Here is a 21,011-nt window from a genome sequence, read left to right on the forward strand (position 1 = left end):
CTGGCACGAGCAAAGCTGAGAAATAGTGCACGTCAAAAAATTGGAAGGTATGGTTCATAATTGCATAATTATTTTTCCTATTGTACGTTTTCTTCACTGTTTGACTATTGTACATAGGCTAGGCCATTAATGGGGAGAGGTAACAATTAGTATTAGATGCGAAACTTTAATGTCATCTCTAACGCGCGAGGTATTAGACAATAAGCTAAAATTGAGGAACAGCCTCTTGGGCAAGTTATATCGGGCCGTCTGTACTGATTCAATGGTTAAACAATAGATTGTGCTGCGCGAAGCAGAAAAACCCAGCTTATTTCTAAACACCAGTTCCCAATGCAAACAATCACTGCATATAATATTAGAATATTCAAATATTATTTCAAGTGGCATAAACATGGCACATCCCCGCACGCGACTTCAGTCCAGCTTTATCCTCTTAACCCGTAGTTTTATAGGTACTGCTGGATTAACAATCACGTGATCCACACGTATTGGAAGTGGGTCCTGGGTGTCTTCGGCGAGTGAAATCTCGAAATTCTTTATTAATCTATATAGCGCGGTCTTTAGCGTGACCATTCCTAGCCTGCGTGCCACACACACCCTGGGCCCAAGCCCGAAGGAAAAGTAGCTACTGGTCACACTGTCTCGCTGCTTTGGCGAGAAGCGGTCCGGTATAAAGCGGTTTGGTTCAGGCCAGATCTCTGGGTTCCTGTGCACGTGCCATGGTGGCGCAAAAACGGCCGTTCCTTCTGGAATGAATCGGCCCAGTATGGTGGTGTCCTCGACGCACTCTCGCATTATGGCGATCGGAATCGCCGGGTACAAACGTAGCCCCTCTCGAACGACCATGTCAAGGCGCTGAAGCAGCATGACATCGTCTTCATCGAGCTCGCTTTTTTCGCTTCGCTGATGTGATGAGGCCTTTGGCATATCTGTTCGCTCGGCATGTTTTGTTTCGAAACCTTCGTACTCAGAATTCTGGCTCGAATTTGTCGGGTTATCCGAGCTATGAGAGCGTGAAGAGCCGGGAACATTATCTCTTGGTTGACATCGCTTCTGTTCGAGTCCCTGCTTTTCTTCAAAATTGTTTATGCCACATTCTATTTCATAGTTTTGATTACAACAGAGCCCTCTGTGAATTTCAGCTCGTACTTTTTGCTGCTCTTCTGGGTGCTTGGCGAGGAGGTACAGCAGAAAAGCGAGAGAGGCAGAAGTTGTCTCGAATCCACCTATAATGTGTAGTGCGATGTTACATGCCAATTTGTGGTCATCGAGAAAACGGGCGTTAATGCGTGCTGTGGGTACAAAGCTTCCCACGCCTTCTTGAGCATCGAGAATGTGCTGGAGCACATCCTCTTTTCGCTCAGTTTCGCCCCTCCTGCGTTTGTTTATAATAGTCACCGTGTGGTCCAGGACATTCTGCACTGCTTTGCAGACAGATGTAAATGGATAGAGGCACTGAAGAATGCTACGGAGGCCGGGATAAGCAAACACGCTCTCAAACAACGCGTTGTCCGCTTCTTCGAATATCACGTGGAGTGATTTGAGTACTGGGTCGTCACTCTTCTTTTGGCGGTCTGCCTGCAGCAGAAAAAGTGAGAAAATCTTGCTCTTTCTACGTTCTACGATCAATGTCACTATTTATGTGAGTGATACGCTCTCCAGGCGATGCTGCAGAAACGCCTGTCTACAAATATCTCAACGCTGTGCTTATTGGTTTCGGGTTACAAAACACAACGCCCTACTGGTGAATGGAAGGCGCCATGATATATCGGTTTATCTTAGCTGCGCTACGTTAGAAATATTGATGAATAACGTTTGTGGGAGGCTTTGTAGCATTAGTTCGTTCGCGAAAGAAGCAAGTGCTCCACTGAAGGCGTACATTGCGCAGAAGAAGTCGTAGATCCCGTGGTGGTCCGAATTATTCCGGAGTCCCCCACTATGGCATGCCTCATAACTAAATCGTGGCTTGGCACGTAAAACCCAATAATTTAATATTTTAACGGATTGTTCAACGTGTGAGATCTTTAAAGCATGTCTGGGAAAACTGTTGCTGCAACTGCTACAAGATCACAAGTATACTAATAAAACCCCGGGCTGTCATCAATTATCGACGCGTGACCTACGTGAACGAACCGGAACCTGCACTAACGTCTCACTTGTACGAAAATGATTGACTACTCTTTCTAGCAGCGGTTCCACCAGAGGCGAGGCTGAGCCATCTTGTCAACTCGTAGCTAGCGCTACGGCCAAAGGATGGTCGACAAGTTTTCGCGTTGGCGGCAAAATGAATATCTCCTGAGTCCCTCATGAGCACTTTTCACTGTGCCGCATCTCTCAGGCGCACTAAAGACAGGAACTATTCTTTTAATTCACGAACATCATGTACCATGGTACCTCTGAAAGAGTAGGGAAATTCTCGAAGTTAATCTCCGCCAAGATGAAAGGATCAGATGCTGAGAGGTGCAAATTCAGATTGAATCACCTTCAGAAGACCTATTAAACTGTTGTATCCAACGTAATACACTATCCAATTACCTGGAACTCATCCCGGGGGCACTATAAAGAAACTACAAATTTCAGACTTACTTATCTCATCAACTGGCAAGTATGTACACCTCATAACACACTCGAGAACGGTCATTTCTTTAAAAAATATGCAGAAACTCTTACTGAAGTTGTCTATGTATGCCTAAGCATACCCCCAAACTTAAGTTGACCCACCCCTAAATTTGAAGTTGGTCTAATTCCACGTTTCATGTTCGGCTACCTCCCCCCCCCCTTTCAGTTGGGCCACCTCTAAATTTATTTGTGATAAAAACTGCCAGCCTTCAGAGAAGGCCATGGGCAGGAGTCGACAGTACATTACACAAGGCTCGGACCACGCATTGAAAAGCAGCGAAAGACCGATCGTTTGCACGTTGCTTGCATACAAACCCGTGCTACAGATATAAAATTGTGCACTGATATGTTTACAGAGTGGTTGACAAGTAAAAATTAGATAAGAACATGGACCATTCAAGCTACCCATGCGCATCGCACGATATAACAAATGGCTGTAATTCATCACTTATTGAAGCATTTCGCGGGAGAACCATAGCATATGTCGCGAGATGATAAGTGTTGCTGAGAATCGAAGTGATTTCCTCGTGTGGAACGACGAGTCACCTGCTGAATGTACAATTCCTTATTGATACACAGTTTATCACGATATATTAAATACAAATATTTCAACCTATCACGATGACGTCTTAGTTGAAGTGTTTCTAAATTACCTTTTTCTAGCAGCGGAGTCGGAGATGTGTGGCAGCTGTATGGATTAAAGACGAATATTATTGATTTTCTTTGGACATTTTCGAGTTTTCTTATGTTAACTTGAGTAAATGGGTCCCGTAAGACGGAATCATATTCAAAAATCGTCCTAAGAAATGTTTTATATGCCAGTAACTTTATTTCTTCTGTCGACTGACGTAGGGAACGTTTCAGATACCCAAGCTTCTTCATGGCCTTTTTTTTGTATGTAGTTAATATGTGTGTTCCACCTGAGATCAGATGTGATCATGACACCCAAGTATTTATAACTTTCTATTGAAGAAAGACTGCGGCCATTTATTGAATATGGGAAGTCTACGGGAATACGTTTTCTTGACATTGTCATTGATACGGTTTTCTTCTCGTTTACGTTGATGAAGAACGTGTTGCAAATTGCAAGCTGCCCAGCCCAGAATTTCCATAAGCCCACTTCCAATTTCCAAATTGGCCGACCCCAAAGCTTCACGCCCCCCGCCTACCCACATATCATTTGGCGCATCCCCACTTTAAATTCCCATCATGCGTATTCTATGAAGCGCTATGTATCCCTGTGGGTATGCGCAAATCTGATCACATGGTTATTCTTTCTGGTCAATATATTTAGGTTTCAATTGAACCTAATGCCTATAAAGCTAGCAATCAACTATGTTTAGACTGGTATAACGATAAATTTCTTAACTTTGCAAATTCTGCACTGTTGTTCAGATACAAGGGCGTTAAAAGGCGTAAGAGCTTTTGCTGGGGTACCTTCCAAGGAATGCTTACGCATTATTAGCGTTAGTTGGTTTGTTTATCTTAAACCGGGCAGCCGCTCTTGGCCTGCACAGTTTCCGCGATCTCCGAGAGTTAAAGCCAGAGAATGGTGCAGCAGATGTAGCAATGTGGTTATTTGCGAGCGCGTTTTGTTGCCAGCCCCCTGTACTTTTGCAAGATTGTTGTTATGTGGCCCTAGTATATATATACTCGACTACCCGCCCATCAGTATATATATATATACAGACACACATGGCGCTGTTCATGACCCACCTGCCGTCCAAGCAAAGTCTTTGTGACCATCTCCAATACCATGCCATAGCTTGCTTCATGGGCGTCGACCATGTCGCCAAAACGCGCAGCTTCGTCGAATTTCTGGACAAGGCCCATCATGCTGGTGTCGATAATACCAAATAGTTCCTTTACTTTTCCAGCCGTGAAACAGGCGTTGAACACTGAGCGTACTTCTCGAAATTTCTCTCCTGCAAGAAGCAGATGGACATTTATTCGGGACACAGCATGACTGCATTCGTTTTCTAACGCTGCATTTCGAATTTATGTGAAAAAAACGTCCTAGTGAGAAAACATCGCGTACGGAAGCATAAAAACATTGACATTTCCTGCCGCGATTCACCAGTGACTACATTGTTAAGCTGCACAACTCCAGGTCACGGGTTCAATTCTTGTCGCGGAAGCCGCAATCATGAAGACGGCATGCGTAAACGCTGCTGCACTCAAATGTATAGGTAGGTGAACGAACTCCAGGGTGGTCAATATTAATCTGGCATCACCCACTACGGCGTGGCTCACAAACAGATTGTGGGTTTGGCACTAAAACACTAAATAAACTTTTGTCATTTCTGTATGGTAGCGCAAAGTAAAGGAATATCAGACAGAAACGTCGACAGACACGAACACTTTCGCGTTGTTCTTTGTTCTTTTACATCGCGCGTCCTGTCACCACATTCACCACTTTCACCACCATCGCGCGTCCTATCACCAGCGCAATCCACTACCCTTGTATATTATCCTATCAATTTTCAGCGGCGATGCTATGCTCGTATTTGCGTAGTCTAAAATGAGACCTCAACCTCAAATTTGCCGACAGACGCCAGCGCGACTCTTTCCTCTGTCGGAGTTCCGCGTCACCACCACATTAGGTCTCGCGCACGGGGAGTCGCATAAGGCTATCACGATCCCCGCGACCTTTGCAATAAGTTTCCTCGCATCGCCGTTCTTCCGCGTGGGTTTTATGGTCAGGTAGCGAAAGAACTCGGTACTGCTGCATAATTAACTGCCACCACGGTGACAAAAACCCTCAGGGTGTCTGCAGCTGCCTATCAACTTTTATAGTTTTCCAGGTAAATGTAAGTAACGGACCGCAAGCCGTCATGGCCAACCGCTGCCCGCAGAATCGTGTAAGTAAGAATGCGAAAGTTGGTAATGCAGGCTATTATTCCCAGCTACGTTGTTGCTTCGCCTTGTAGCTCATTTATGAGAGCTTGCTCGTGACGACGAGAATATCGTAGCGGCTCTACTTCGACGCTCTCTTAGTGACGCTTTGAGCGTCGGCTGATTTGCACGTGCGAGACACGTTGTGCCTTCTCATGTTTTTTTGAGAGCGTGCACTTGATCGGTGACATTTTTGTGGTAGGATGTTGCAAGCAGTTGAGATAATTACCACAGCCGTATGATTGGGTGCACACGTCTGAAGGATTTCGAACCATACTGTGTGACATCTCCTTTCCGCAAGCTGTGTTGCGGGCGGAGAGCAGCGGTGGTTGGAGTCCCTTTGGCTTTTGGTCGTTATTTAATACTTGTACAACACGGGCACTCTTGACTGCGATAAAGTCTGATAGGAATGAAATTATTCCAGTCGCCAAGTAGAATTGTACCTTTTACGTGGTCCTACGATGCGGATCGAGTTAGTTGAGGTGACTCGGCAGTATGGGGCAGCTGACAGCGTGCGATCGCGATATACTGGATCAATACCGCGCAGTGTCGCGGTCTAAAGTGCGCATGTAGAAGCACTCAATGCGGACTGGACTTGACAACGCTCCAAAGTGCCTGAGTAGCTAAGGCATAAATTGATCGTTGATTTAATCTCCTGAATAGCGCCACAGTCGGTGTCCAGCGCGGGGCAATAGTAAGAGTCCCTTTCGCTACTTGAACGAGAAGAAAGGGGGTTAGCCGAGGGGGCCGACTTTCAATATTGATATCATCAGAAGCCATGAAACAAAGACATGAAGGACAGCACAAGGGAAATTACTTGCACTTAAAATTGAAACAAGGAAATCATAACTTCACGGAATTCAAAGTGGATGAAAAAACTACTTGCTACAGGTGGGGAACGATCCCACATCATCCTATGTATTTGTATGCTGTCTTCTTATCTTCTGATACTTGTAAGATAGGTTTCCTCGCGTGTTTCTTCGTGATTTTATTGCGATTGCAATGTAGCTCCGTAGATAGCTTCGTATTTAATCCAAGGGTAATAGCATTGTACGCCTGTGCCTCAGGAGCAAAGGAAAGAGACAGCTGACCTGAATCGACGCCAGAATAGAACTGCGAGTCGTGGCTTCACGTGCCACGGCCAGGCGTCGTGTTTATTTTCTTCTCATGCGGGCAAGGGTTATCCTGGTTCTAGGTGGCGCCCTTGGAAGGGCAATATGGGGCCACCCGCTCCTTCGTATTCGGCGCCTAGACGCCGAGTGCGGCAGAACGACCGGCCCAAGAAACAGATGACCCGCGCAGCGCCAGGAAGACAATCATCTCTAGTCCTTCAGCGACGTGATTTTTGTGTGCTAAGTAGCCAATCAGAGGGTGGCAAAATATAAAGATATTGCGGGAAGCAGGGATATGCATTGTCCATTGTGCTTATCCATATCGATATCCATATCCATCCATCGTCCTTGAATGATCCCTCAGGCCGTGGTGCCCGATGAGCACTTTACCTGCAGGACTACAAATCCGCGTGCTGTACCGCAGCGACCTCCAGCACTCTGACGCCGACGCGCTCTCGCGCTCTTCCTTGCCCGACGACAATACTAGCTGCTCCGTATACCAGCTAGCCGTTCCTTCCATCGACCTTCACACCATGGCTTCCGAACAGCGCAGATTACTGGATCGCTTCACTGATAGACTGGCTCTCTGATCCACCGGCACAACCAACCGCTTCGTGGGTTTCGTCGTCAGCTCCATAATTTCACCATTCGCGACAAACCACTCCACCGGCGCAATTATACCGCTGAGGGCCGCAAGTGGTTGCTAGTAGCACCCATTGCTAGTAGTAGATCGAACATGCTAGTAGAACCCCACAGTCTGTGTTCTGAAATATGCGCGTGATTGCCCACTGACCCGCAGCGATCACACTCGTGAGTATTTAAAAAATTGGAGGACGCTTAAGCTTCGCCTTCAAGAGTGGGACGCGACAGCGTTCCCGTCGACCCGCCAAGGGGTATAAGACAATGCGCTACGGCACAGCAATCACTTACGATGCGCCCCGCATCGGACTTAGCGCCCACCTATCACGCGGTGAGCGTCGAGCAACGCAGCGTTCGGCGCGGCAACGAAACGTGCGCCTGAGCGAACGAAACGAACCAAAGAACTCGGTGTCTCGGAGGGGAAACGATCTACGCCAGACAAACGTCGTGATCGGCACGGGCAGAGAGATAGATAGTAATCTAAACCGGGAGCACGGCGAAGCGTCGTCAGGGGAGAGGGAGTCCCGCGACGCGCCTGGCAGCGGTCCCAATGCGCGCGCGGCGCGCCTCCTGTCGGGGCAGCGCCGTACATTGAGAGGAGGGGGTCTTCTGTGTTTGCCGCAAGATGGCTCTGCGTGTGCGGAAAGCGCAGAAGAAATGCAGCGGAAACGCACTTCGCAACTCGTGTAATTGTGACTTCTGTACGTTACATGTTCATAATTACCGATATACACCGCAGTATAACTTTCCACGGCTCGTTTCGAAGGCAACACCGCATTCACTAGAGGCGCGTTTGCACCGCTTGGAAGCATCGAACTCGTGGCTGAGTGGTAGCGTCTCCGTCTCACACTCCGGAGACCCTGGTTCGATTCCCACCGGGCCAATCTTGGAAGTTGCTTTTTATTTATGAAGCGCCTGCCGTGATTTATCGCTCACGGTCAACGCCGCAAACGCCGACACCGACGCCGACGACACCGGCTTTTCTGCGACACGAGCTCCTTAACGCTATCGCGTTAAAACTTGCCAGCGCTTTCGACTGCGGTAGACTAGCGCGGTATGTACAACTACGTTTGAAAGCCCGTTCGCTCATGCGCCGATTGTCAGCGCCGGGAATCTTCACCTTCAACGCGCATCCCGCCCAGCCGGTCTGCAACCGTTACCCTGCCCTACTCAGCTGTTTAGGCGCATCGGCATCGATTTGTATGTGTCACTTTCGCTTACATCTGCTGGTAACCATTGGGTCATTGTGGTTGTTGCCAACCTCACGCGATACGACGAAACTGCCGCTCTCCCGGCAGCTCCAGCGCACGATGTTGCCCTGAGAAGTTCGATGGAATCTGCAGCTTCAATGTAGGATCCAGGCGGTAGAGACAGCAGTTGGAGAACTTCGGCGTGTTCCACAAAATTTCAGTGTCTGTTTGAGCAAGTAAGCGAAGACCTCTTGCAGCGTCTGTCCTTGATAAGGGTATAGAACTGTCAGGGTTTTTTTATAGGCTAACCGGGTGGCATCGTCAGGAAGGTCATTGCCGATGATGCCACAATGCCCCGGAAGCCATTGGAAGATGACATTTATGAGGGCTTGATGGATTACCTCTCTGGTCTGAAACACCAGTTGTTCATAGGTCTTGTATCGTAAGGCTGACTTCTGACTCTGAAGGGCTGCGCTGGAGCAACAAGAAGAACGTAAACTTTATTTTCAGATCAATGATTCGAGTCTGGCGTCTTTCTAGTGAGTCTGAGCACCTGCCGCGGATGCGGTTCCGAGACCTTGTCTCGAAGCGGCTTCCTCGGCTCGCTGGACGGCCCAGAGTTGTGCTGTCAGATTCGAGCTGAGCCGTGGGGTCTTCCAGCGCTAGCGGAGACTGGCAGTGAAAGAGTCGGAGGGTCAGCACAGCCCAACTTGTTTGTTAAGACCTGACACTCCCATAACATGAGATTAAGTGTCGTGACCTCACCTTACTTTTGGAGCAACAAAAAACGAGCCATTTTGAGATTTGGCTTGTGCGATGTAATTAAAAGCGCCACGTGGAGCGGCAACTGTTTCCGTAGAAGTCGTTATATGGGACACTGAACGTAATTGTGATTTGTAAGGCCGGGTTGATAACAGTACCTGTGGAGCTGGTGGCTGACGCAGATCAATTGGTGTAGATGTGCGTTCTTTGTTCATATGCCTCGTTGAGTAATGGACAGTGTGTACTGACGTGGAGCCACTGTTGAATGATGGGTCTCCGTAATTCCCAGAATCGTGAGGCGTACTGTCCGTACTGTCCGACGGCTGTCTAAGGCCCCAGAGGGGTAACATTGAGCTCGGTCCAGACGTAACGCGGGGGAAGGTAGCCTTGATGTGTCTTAACAAATTAGGAAAATGTCGCTTGAAGTCTTTGTGCTGGCAAAGCAGCGATGCAGTGATTGGGTACGCGACACGCATGTCGAATATGTGCTCTAAGGTTGTCAATCGTCGTATGTTTTGGAACGAAGTAGCCTCAAGCAATCATGGTTGTTGCGTGAGTGTAGGTGCATCGTGGTAGTCCAAGACATATCCATAGAGCGTGGCCTTGCAAACGTTCGAGGGTGCGAATGTTTTACATGTGTTCGACAAAACCGGCAAGCTGCACCGTAAAAAGTCCAGAAACATCGCTCTGTACAGCTGTAGCATGGACCACACCGACGTGCCAAAGGTATTTCTGCACAGGAACCTTACTATATGCACAATCGAAACTAGTCTCCGCTTCAGGTAGATGCAGTGGGGGCTACACGAAAGGTCCCAGTCAATAATCACGCCTAAGAAGCAGCGACACTTCTGGTATTTGATACTTTGGCACTGAGAGAAACAGGGTGCGATGCCAAGTGTTAGCGCGTAAATGCGATTAACGGCATTTTCTTTTATGTACACACTGAGGCCTTGTTTGCGAGGATATGAGCAAGTTCATGCGGCTGCCCGTTGAATTCTTGCGTGCGCTTGAAGGCGCGTTGTCGCGGCAAACCAAAGACAAATATCATCAGCGTACTTTGGTAGGTGAATTATCTCATGCAATCCTTCAGCAGGGCGAACCACACTTAGGTTAAAGAGAATAGGGCTCAATCATCCTCTCTGTAGGACGCCAGCGTGACAACAAAATGACAAAGAGAGGGTTAACTATGACTAATCAAATCAAATCAAATGAAAGTTTATTCATGACATTACTTTTATTCAACACCGCGAAACTTATACCAAATTGATACAAACAGTAAAAAACTGACAAATGGAGTACTGTATACATGTTGACGACACACAAACCATGGTGAGACATGAGCGCAACGCACGAGCGCACCGCACATGAAACGTTCCGCTAAGGCGAGTAGTTTAGCGATCACTTGGCGAAGTAAACTTTTTAACCCGCACGTTCGTGCATTTAATACGTAGGATGCAGATAAAGCTGCCGCCGACAATTCCGTGGCGCTACACATCTGGTACATCGAGTGCATGAGCTCGGGCTGCTGCTTACCTTAGCATTCTTTACCATTTACACCCAATCAAGGCGGCGGAAAGAGTCTGTCGCCAATCATATATGAACACCCCCCCCCCTCCTGGCACGCTGCGACCCCCCCCCCCACTATTATTGCGCCACTGGGACGGAAGTCGTTAATGGGGAGCTGCCCAGCGCGCAACCAGTTCCGCTTGCGGGTGGTACTCGCTATTGTGCGCTGGTCGCAGGTCCCGCTGAAGATTATGATGTCGCAGTGCAGCACGTTCCGAAGGAGATACTGTAGAGTGAACAGCCGCTTTGCCTAGCCATCGGGTGCTTCTTCCCAGCATTACCGCTGACTGATCGAGGCTGGCCGAGCGCTCGCATTAGCCGAGCTCTATGAAATACTGCATAGCTAGCGCTTTTCTTGAGGTTTCTCGCGATGGCTTCTTCTGGGGGTAACTGGCGCATCTTGCTGTCTCTTGATCGTGCGGATATCTATTTGATAAGGATGACCTCAGCCGTGTTAATTTCCTTCACTTCCTTCAGCGAGGCCTCAGTCAGCGCGAAGCCAACAGACACGCATTCGGCCAGTGACTGCGTTGACGTTTTAGCATATGACGGCTCCGGACGGTTCTTTCTGTTACGATCCGTGAAGATATCGGATTCCCAAAGCACCAGCGTTTCAAGTACTAATGGACCCGGTCCCTCCATGTGCCCCAGCGTTGCTGAATGCCGCAGCCGCTTCACCGACTACTGTGGATGGAAAGTGGCTACGGCCTCTAAAAGTGGCGGTTTAGTATCGGATGCTAACGCAGACACTGAGACCCGCAGCGGAATAAACGGCTCACATCCACAATCTTCTAAGGAGCAGGCTGCAAGCCCATCGACTGAAACATTGCCGGGTGCAGTTGCAGCGGCGAGATCGTGCAGCTCCCGAGCTTCACTGGATTGCCTCCGCAGCAGTTCGGCTGGGGGAGACTGCCAAGTCGAAGCAGTAGTGGCGGTCTGCTGCGAGTTTATGTGCTGTCGTGGAGCTGAATACGTTGGTTGCGATGCGCCGCGCGGACGTTGGACGACAGGGGAGTGGTGGTCGTCATGCGCTTCCCAACGTCTGGCGTGGAGCCAACGACGACACCCAGTAATATAAGCCGTCCTCTGCGGCGGAGCAGCATGCGGGCCTCTCCGTCGGGGCCTTACTGGCCACGCCTCTTTCGTGAAGGCGGCATATCTCACGAGGTCCAGTTAAATTAAATTATGGGATTTTACGTGCCAAAACCACTTACTGATTATGAGGCACGCCGTAGTGGAGGACTCCGGAAATTTCGACCACCTGGGGTTCTTTAACGTGCACCTAAATCTAAGCACACGGGTGTTTTCGCATTTCGCCCCCATCGAAATGCGGCCGCCGTGGCCGGGATTCGATCCCGCGACCTCGTGCTCAGCAGCCTAACACCATAGCCACTGAGCAACCGCGGCGGGTCACGAGGTCCAGTTGCTGAGCGGCGCTGGTTGGGCTCGTCGCAGTCATACGCAAGCGGGTGGAAAATGGCCATCATATCTGCGCTCAATTCTGGCCAGGAGCGGTACTTGAGACCTTCGTAGTTGTACCATGCCTTGGCTCCACCTTAAAGATGCCAAGACGTGTGTAGCAGTGTGTGTGTGTCTGTGCGCGCGCGCGCGACTGTGTAGCGGGAAGCACGGCCACGGAAGCGTGAACGCCATCCCTTGAAGACCCAAAGGTGGATGGTGTTCTAGGAGAGTTTTTCGGCCTTTAAAACATCCTCAAGGGCGTGTTATGGTTCGAGGAATAAGAATTAAGACTGACCTGCCTACCTTGGCCTTGAAGCAAGCAGCTCTGCATTGTTTGCATACTTTGTACTTCGACCGAGTCCGCATATATACTCAGACTATCTCCATAGACGCAGTGGTTATACCATCACGGTCAATAAGCAAACGATACAAGATTTGTTACGTGACAACATCGACCGGTTTAGAACTTCTTACCTTCTGAGGTACCATCGATTTTATTAACGACAAACCGGCTAATGGGTTGGCAATATTCTGCGACTCTAACGTGGCCTTACAGTGTCTTCTTTCAGCTCTTCGTCGCGGGTCCTGTGAACAACTCGTGTCGGAGATACGGGAAATGCGCCATCATATGACCGCGAAATGACGCGACGTCGTGTTTCAGTAGCTGTCAGGCCATTGCGGTATCTCCGACAATGACCTCACTGATAAAGCTGCTAGGAAAGCACACGAAGGAGCAACCCCTGTTTCTGTACCTTTATCGTGGGCTGACGCAGCCCAACACTTAAGGCAGCTTGCGCACCGTATGACATTGTAGAAGTGACACAGCTGAATTCACCAAACGTTGATTGCATTGCCTCGACCCATCTGTGCAACTGCTGCTGTTACCTGGGCTTCTGCAAAATGAGGAAACAATGCTGTGGGGCGTCAGATTTAACAATGCATAGACGTATTTGATTGGAATGGCTGATAGGGCCGAGTGCAATGACTGCGGTGTCGAGGAGACTATAGAACAACTGCTGTGTTACTGCCCATCCTTTTAAAATGAAAGGCATGACCTCTGCACTGCTCTGAATCAGAAATCTGCTCACCTTGCGCAAGATCTTATGACCATGGCCTCGCATATCATAGCAACAAAAGTTCACAAAAGCGTTGCTGCGATATTTCAAAGCAAGTGGATTGAGTCAACATCTGTCATCCGGACTGAGTGACCGATCGATATCCCCAGTGGATTTTATCTTTTAATTTAAATCTTCACCTCCCTTTTCTTTTTCCATAGTCTAGGGTAGCCAACTAGGCTCAGCTCTGGTTAGCCTACTTGCCTTTCATTTAACATTTGCTGTCTATCTCTCTCTCGAAGACGTCTTGCTCCAACCAGCCATATCGTGCTGTCGGGCCAGGCATGGCGAGCAGCGAGCGCGTTGGCTTCTTGCACCCGCAGAATGGGGTCATTCATAAATCCGTTAACTCTGGTAGTTAAACTTGTCATCGTACCGTCCCATCGCTCTGGCCAGCTGCATAGGGAAAATAATGGAACGAATGATTCTGACGCGCCTGGAATGGTACCTGGAAAATTACAAGGTGTACCCAGATGCTATGCCTGGCTTCCGGCGAGGTCGCTCATCCATAGATAATGTCATCGATTTGGTTACGTTTGTTCAGCATCAAAAACGCCGGAAAGGACTCACTGCTGCATTATTCCTAGACATAAAAGGCGCCTATGATAATATAGCACATTATGCCATTATAAATGCTCTTATTGAAGCGGGAATTGGTGGCCGCACTTTTCAGTGGCTGTGCAGTTATTTGACCGACAGGCATTTCTTCGTGATGACCGAGGATGGCGCCACGACTCAACACCGAACGTGCCGTGGAGTACCGCAAGGCGGAGTGTTGAGCCCGATGCTATTCAACCTCGTGCTCGTTGGCCTAGTCCAATGCTTGCCCAACACAGTTCAGGTATCAATATATGCCGACGATATCTGCATTTGTGCGTCTGCCGTAACACGACTGCAGGTACGAGCACGGCTACAAAAGGCAGCTACGATAACATCTCTGTACTTGCGAAAACAGAACTTGACAGCCACACGGTGCAATTCGGTGCCACATGCTAGGCATGTTGGGTGGCGGCCAGAAGAAGAGAACGACGAAGGTGCCAGAGTGTACAGAGTGTACTCTCAGCACTGCGCCATGGATCACATGAGCAGCTCGCCGCAGAGATCAGAGAAGTCCACCATCGACTAGTTGACGAAGGACACGATATAGTATATCAGTGGTTGCCTAGTCACTGTGGCATACATGGCAATGATCGAGCAGACGCAGCTGCCCGATCTGCCCATGACGGCGTCAACTGCGTTGCCATTCCTCTTTCGAGAGCCGAAAGAGGAATGGTTCAACACTGAAGAGGAATGGCGAAAGAGGTTGAAGTCATAGTGACCGACTCCCAACAGGCGTGCCGTAACTTTGCTAGCGGCAGAATTCATGCCACTACACTCCGGATCATCAATCAAAAGCCGCCAACGAGATCAGTCATGATCATCTGGGCGCCAGCTCGTCAAGGCATTCCTGGCAACGAGGTCGCCAACCACGTGGCTCGAGATCTGACCCACCGAGCCGACGCCGAGGAATCTGAACCCGAGCGCATGCACCCTCTAGTCTCTTATCAAGACATCACACAACACTACAAGCTAACCCGCAGAACATATGCACCCCCACACAAGTCACTACCTAGAGAGCAGGAGCGATTCCTCCGAGCTCTACAGGTTAATACATTCCCCCACCCAACCAGAAATCACCTCATAGACCCTACAAAATTCTCTCCGCAATGCCGCTTCTGCGCAGAGCCCGGGTCCCTCAGGCACATAGTAGGAGGTTGCAGAGCGGCACCATTAAATCATCCGAACCCTTACCCCACTAACGAGCTTTGGGAGAGAGCCTTGGCCAGCTCCAACCTCGAGGATCAGCAACGGCTGATTGCGAGGGCCCAGGACGTGGCCCGAGCTCAAGGCATTCTGGAATGAGGACGCCTCTCCCTAGCTGCTTTACCTAATAAAAATGTTTATTCTCTCTCTCTCGAGAGAGAGCCGACGCAGCGAAAAAACTTGCCGCACTTGCGCGTGACCTGACATTAGCCCAGTGGAATTCATCCGATTTCACAAGTGCACGCCTCCATACTCTGGACCCTAATTTACAGCTCCATATTCCGCCCGAGCTTTCACGACGTGACCGCACCCTTCTTATCCGTCTATGGCTTGGAGTAGCATTTTCAAATGCCTACTCTTTCCTTATCGGAATGGCCAACAGCCCACTGTGTGACTTCTGCGGGTGCAACGAAACGATCGAGCATCTTCTTTGTCAGTGCTCTCGTTTTAACCCACAAAGAACTGTCCTCTCAGCCACCTTAGACAAACTGGACAAGCGCCCAATGACAGAAAACAAGATCCTTGGAGCCTGGCCTACGCGAACATCAGCGCGATCCGCTATGAAGGCGCTGCTGCGATACTTGAAAGACACGGGACTTTCTGACAAATTGTGACGGTACATTGTGTGGCGCAGGACTGTACGGTGACACTGCGTAAGACTAGGAATGCCTTTGCGGGTTGCGTGACAGTGCCCACAGAAATAGTTCGTGTGCACGTGCGTGTGTGTGCTTAGGTTTTCTTTTCCTTTTTTTATCCTTCTTTCTCACCTATTGCATCCCCTATCCCCTCCCCCAGTACAGGGTAGCCAACCGGAGATAATCTCTGGTTAACCTCCCTGTCTTTCCTTTGCCTTTCTCTCTCTCTCTCTGGTAGTTCCGAGGCAGCCGGTGATGCTTAGGTTACAGCCGGCAAACCAGTGGTAGCGGAAACGATGAATTTCAGAAAGTGCGACAGCTGCGAGATGGCTCGGAAGATGTGTACCAAGATGCCGACTGAGCCGCTCGTTGAGCCAGGGGCGAAATCCGCGCACACTAAGTCGGCGGCAGCGGCCGCAGTACTCGTACCAGCCGAACCAGTGGCGTAGGGAGCGTGAACGGCATCCGTTGAGCGAAGGCTGGTGGCGGCCGCGGTATTCACTGCACTGGGAAGCAATTCAAGGGGAGCGTGAACAGCATCACTTGACGACCCAAAGGTAGATGGTGTCCTGGGACGGTGATCCACGGCATGAGGAGTGTGGACGGAGTTACTCGGCTGCAGGAGGCACCCGAGACAGTGGGGATCTGTGTCCAAGGCAGCGTGCCTGGCATACTTTAGTGGCTCGGATGTCGAAGGAGACAGGGCCCGGGTAAGGCGGGCGTTGCAGTGCTGCCACGGAGCCGCCATGGAGGCTTGGACGTTGTCTCCGAGTGGTACTGACTGCCAGTCCGAAAGGACTCGACTACTTCGAGGGGCCATGGATGGAGGCTGTTAAAGATCCGATCGCTCCACTTTTGGCGACTGCGCCATTGTAAAGGAGAAACAGAGACAACACTGTTCACCAGGCTGGCTGTCCTTTTCTCATCGTCTTCCCCGCACTGGCTGTGCGAGCGCCACAGTCCAAATGTCCACTTCATCTTCACACGGCACATACCCTCATCATTGAGGCTGAAGACTCCATTAAAGGAGGAAGATCGGTGCAACCATGGCACCGGTGTTGGTAAATTACAACCCTCTTCACTTCTGCGGGCTCCTCCACCCTTGGCAACGAATTAGATAAGAAGAGCGTACTAAGGTACGAAAGGCTACTTTCTTTGAAAGCAATCCAACGGTACCTCTTACAAAGGAGGAGGGGCTTTGATTGGGTGTTTCAAACAGCGCTGTGGCTCATCACCCAGTCTTTTGGTCCGCCGTTACGTAAGTTTGACGTCAGGAGTATAAAATAAAACATATTGTAATTGATTTATGGTATAAGGCACCTCATTTCAAGCGAGACATACCAACTAATGTACAAAGAAAACCCATCAGAAACATCATGTCTGGTACCAGCCATCAGCGCGACGTTACCTTGTACCTGGTACCATTATACCTGGTACCAACCATCAGGGCTGGTACCAGGTATAATGCAAAGAGAGGTTTTTGCGAAAGCGAGGTTCACACTTGCAAGTAATGGAATCCCGGTTTCGAGACATTAAGGTTCTGCGGATAGGCAACGAACAAAACGCATGCTTATTTTTCAGTTTTCCACAGCAGGAGTAGAGGCGCATATTGTGGCAGCCATAATTCTGCATGTGTATTTGGAAGCGAGATGTGGTCTTTTGATTACTTTTCTTTGACGCAAAGCACTGGGGGCATGCACAATTTATTGTGCACTACTTTGTGTCTTCTCGGGGACTGAAATAAATTATTTCTGAGTGTAGAGTTCATGGTGTCCGGTCTTGTGCTCACTGTGTTCACTTTTATTTGCAATGCAATGGCTTCATCAAGTAGGAAACAACTAGCCCAGGAACAAGTTACAAATCAAAGATTCGCTTCGGCCAATCTTCAGAGGGCTTGGAACTCACATATTTCGGAACTTCACCATGTTTTCAGTATATATCTAACGTATTCTCCCTACTCAGTCACCCCGATTAGTTACCAGCTTGGCACACTAGGTTTGTGCTCACTGCTGCCTCTGGCGAAGAAAGAATATGAGCGGCTGGGTGTCGCAGAGTAGACAACTTGTTGCTGGCTGCTGTCTGGCCAAGTTGACAACTCGAGTCGCTTGGCATGGCGCCCGAACAGACCACTCCTGCGTTCCATAGATGATATGGGTGCGCGTCGATTCTCAGTCAATCTCCCAGAATGGATATGCCAAGGTGACACAAGTGGCATGAACTGTAAAGAACCTGAAGCGCTTGCGCCGGCTCCATAAACACAGTAGTTGGCCTCATGTCACTTGCGTGGCATGTATATAATAACGCTTCTTCTTCGTCCTAAATACACACACACACACACACATATATATATATATATATATATATATATATATATATATATATATATATATGTGTGTGTGAAGCACCAATTAATAAAATGTTATTGGTGACTATGCCTACAGCAGGGTCCTAGAAATGAATTCTTCCCTGTTGTGAGTTTGGAATGAAACATCCATACCATTGTGATATCTCTGGATGTGTAGAAAGGGAAATTCCGTTTATTTTATTAGCACTTTGGGGCCTCAAAACAAAAATACGTCACGGTGGCAATAATAATACGAAGATAACACGCCTCCTTGAGGTTATGCTGCATTGCAATACCTACAGTGATGCACACATGGATCAACTGAGGTGCATTAAATGTTTCGTGTCTCACCGCCCGCGTAAGAGTTGCAAATGTGAACCCGAAACATTGCATGGGAATAGACGAAAAACGAACACGAAGAGGTTACTATAAGACAAGGCTCTCTGGAGGCAGTACTAACCTCGTATGAAAGGCAATCCACTTTTAAAGGGGTCCACATCGATAGCATACGTTGGGCGGTCCTGGAATACCTTGGCAGTCTTGATAAAGCATTCTTTGATGAGCTCGACATCAGTGATAACCATGAAGGGCTTGTCACCTAAATATATACCAAGCACCTTGCCGTAGTGTTGAATCCACTGATCCATTACCTGCAGTTCGAAATATAATCCATTTTGGCTCACGTCACAAGAAGAAGGCACGTTTTATGTAAGTACAAGAGAGAGGGAGACAATAAAGGGAAGGAAAGACAGGGAAGTTACAAAGTAGTACCGGCTGCCTACCGTCTGTTGAGAAAGGGCTAAAATGATAAAACTTGATACAACAAACAAAAAACCAAAGCGTGAAAAATTCATACAATAACGTGGTGCTACGCGCTACAATTGTCTAACTCTGCCGCACAATTCACAGGTACTTCAGAATTTGAGAAGAGAGGACCTTGAGTGCTGAAACCCGTCTGTACCACTGTCCTAGCTTCGACAGCCCTGCTTACGACAACTGTGGTGGCGAGGACACGATCAAGCACCTCGTCTAAGTTTGTCCCCATGGAAATGTGGCAAGAAAAGTGCTAGCGCCCTTGCTCGAAAAACTTCATGATTTTCGCACAATGTGCGACAATGCAGCATATAAATAAACTGCGTCTTTCGAGATATGTGTCAATGCTTTGAGTCAAATATCAGCGGCATTCGAGGCATTACTTGGGCTGTTGAATCATCAGTATCATTACGTGCGCAAACGGAGAAGACGTTGCAGCATATGCGAAAAAATTAAATTATGGGGTTTTACGTGCCAAAACCACTTTCTGATTATGAGGCACGCCGTAGTGCAGGACTCCGGAAATTACGGCTACCTGGGGTTCTTTACCGTGCACCTAAGTCTAAGTACACGGGTGTTTTCGCATTTTGCTCCGATCGAAATGCGGCCGCCGTGGCCGGGATTCGATGCCGCGACCTCGTGCTAAGCAGCCCACCACAATAGCCACTGAGCAACCATGGCGGGTGCAGCATATGCGAATCGCAGTATTTGTTAAATAAGGAAATTACAACTTCGAGCAAATGCTACTGGACTCGGATTTCTTGGCTACTCGAAGAAATCATTAAGGTATATTTGGTCACGACCGTAAGACTATATGTAGAAGGCCAAGTAAAGATAAACAGTTCCCGAACAATTATGAAGCCCCGTAGTGGAGCGTTTGTTTCGACAAAGAGATGTAACTTCGCAGAGTTTAAAACTGCTTTTCTTGGCAGGATTTAAGGCCCAGTTTAATTCCTTGCAAGCTCTATTTGCTTGTGGGATAATTATGAAAAAAAGTAAACGTAGTGGTGATGGCTGTTCGAAACACGGTTTGCAAATAGTCTCTCCAGATAATAATTTCACTTTTCAATATCTCAGAAACCGACATTATTAGGCAAGAATAATGTAAACCTATTACAAGTTATCGGATATTTTTCTCCGTACAACCCTCTAATGTTATTCCCAATTAAGAATAAAGATTTCGAGTCATCAAGAAATGTTCAACAAAGAGGTGTTACATCTACCATCTCACTGTTGTTCTAATGGGAGCTGGTTTCTTGGTCACCCAAGATAATAAAAAAAACAATTTCTTCTATTTATGATATCGTAATTCTAATCGCCCCATCGTGAATAACACCAACCAATTTGGCACGCCACATTTAAGTATGACGTTACGCTCCCGCTACTAACCGGTATTGGTGGATCTATATCACCAACAAATGGTCAGGGTGAGGCGTCCTCCCTGTAACTTCCGGTTTTCTCGCGCCGAGGTGCCTGAGTTATCAGGAATTGGCTGCGCCCAGTCAGAAAGGAGTATAGACTCTTTCTAGCCCATGAAGAACATAAAGGAACTCACCCGAATACGATCTTTCTTGAGTTGTTTCCAGTTACCGCATAGCAAATCCGGTTTGGGCCCCGGTACACCAAGCCTTTCAAATAGGCCATGACGGTGACGTCGCCGTATCACCCAAACAAAAGCGCTGGACAAAACTAGAATAAATGCTGCTTGCAGGAGCATCGCGCGCTTGGAAATCCTTTGAACGACTTGACCAGGAGGTGTCGGCCACTTGAGCCTGGAATATATCAAAAGCAATTTTATAACCACACAAACCGTGGGCGATTGAAAATACGGCTAAACATCACAAAATACGTGATGTCGGGTCCTGTGATGTCAACAGTGCGTGTTGTACAGGTGCTAAGCTACTCTGAACGTCTACGTATCCAGATTTCAGTAAACATGACCCTTATAAATAAGCACCTTGCCTTTATGTTGTGGCAGATTCCGGGTCTGCCTTCACGTTAGGCCTGAGGCTGTCACAACCAGAAATATAGCCTATTAAAGCAGAATAGCACCTGAA

The 21,011-nt window shown here is 48.4% G+C and overlaps 1 protein-coding gene across 1 annotated transcript; it reads right to left on the minus strand.

Annotated features, from left to right (window-relative positions):
• Positions 1 to 414: 414 nt before the first annotated feature.
• LOC139049264 (cytochrome P450 3A6-like) lies at positions 415 to 20,671 on the minus strand. Its single transcript, XM_070524635.1, has 6 exons — positions 20,510 to 20,671; positions 18,602 to 18,791; positions 12,166 to 12,338; positions 9,013 to 9,127; positions 4,336 to 4,544; positions 415 to 1,578 (listed from the first exon to the last, which is right to left on the minus strand). Exons 1-6 carry the CDS (start codon positions 20,669 to 20,671, stop codon positions 415 to 417), a joined length of 2,013 nt encoding a protein of 670 aa, XP_070380736.1.
• Positions 20,672 to 21,011: the final 340 nt, after the last annotated feature.

Source organism: Dermacentor albipictus, chromosome 8, assembly GCF_038994185.2.
Source record: "Dermacentor albipictus isolate Rhodes 1998 colony chromosome 8, USDA_Dalb.pri_finalv2, whole genome shotgun sequence".
Taxonomy (NCBI): domain Eukaryota; kingdom Metazoa; phylum Arthropoda; class Arachnida; order Ixodida; family Ixodidae; genus Dermacentor; species Dermacentor albipictus.

Excerpts from the sequence above, each read along its gene's own strand:
- LOC139049264 (XM_070524635.1), bottom strand. The coding sequence starts at position 20,671 with ATGCTCCTGCAAGCAGCATTTATTCTAGTTTTGTCCAGCGCTTTTGTT. Across the intron at positions 9,128-12,165 it reads GGTTGCTCAGTGGCTATGGT|TCTCCGCTAGCGCTGGAAGA; the intron begins GTTAGGCTGCTG and ends TTTCACTGCCAG. Across the intron at positions 1,579-4,335 it reads AGACTTTGCTTGGACGGCAG|GCAGACCGCCAAAAGAAGAG; the intron begins GTGGGTCATGAA and ends TTTCTGCTGCAG.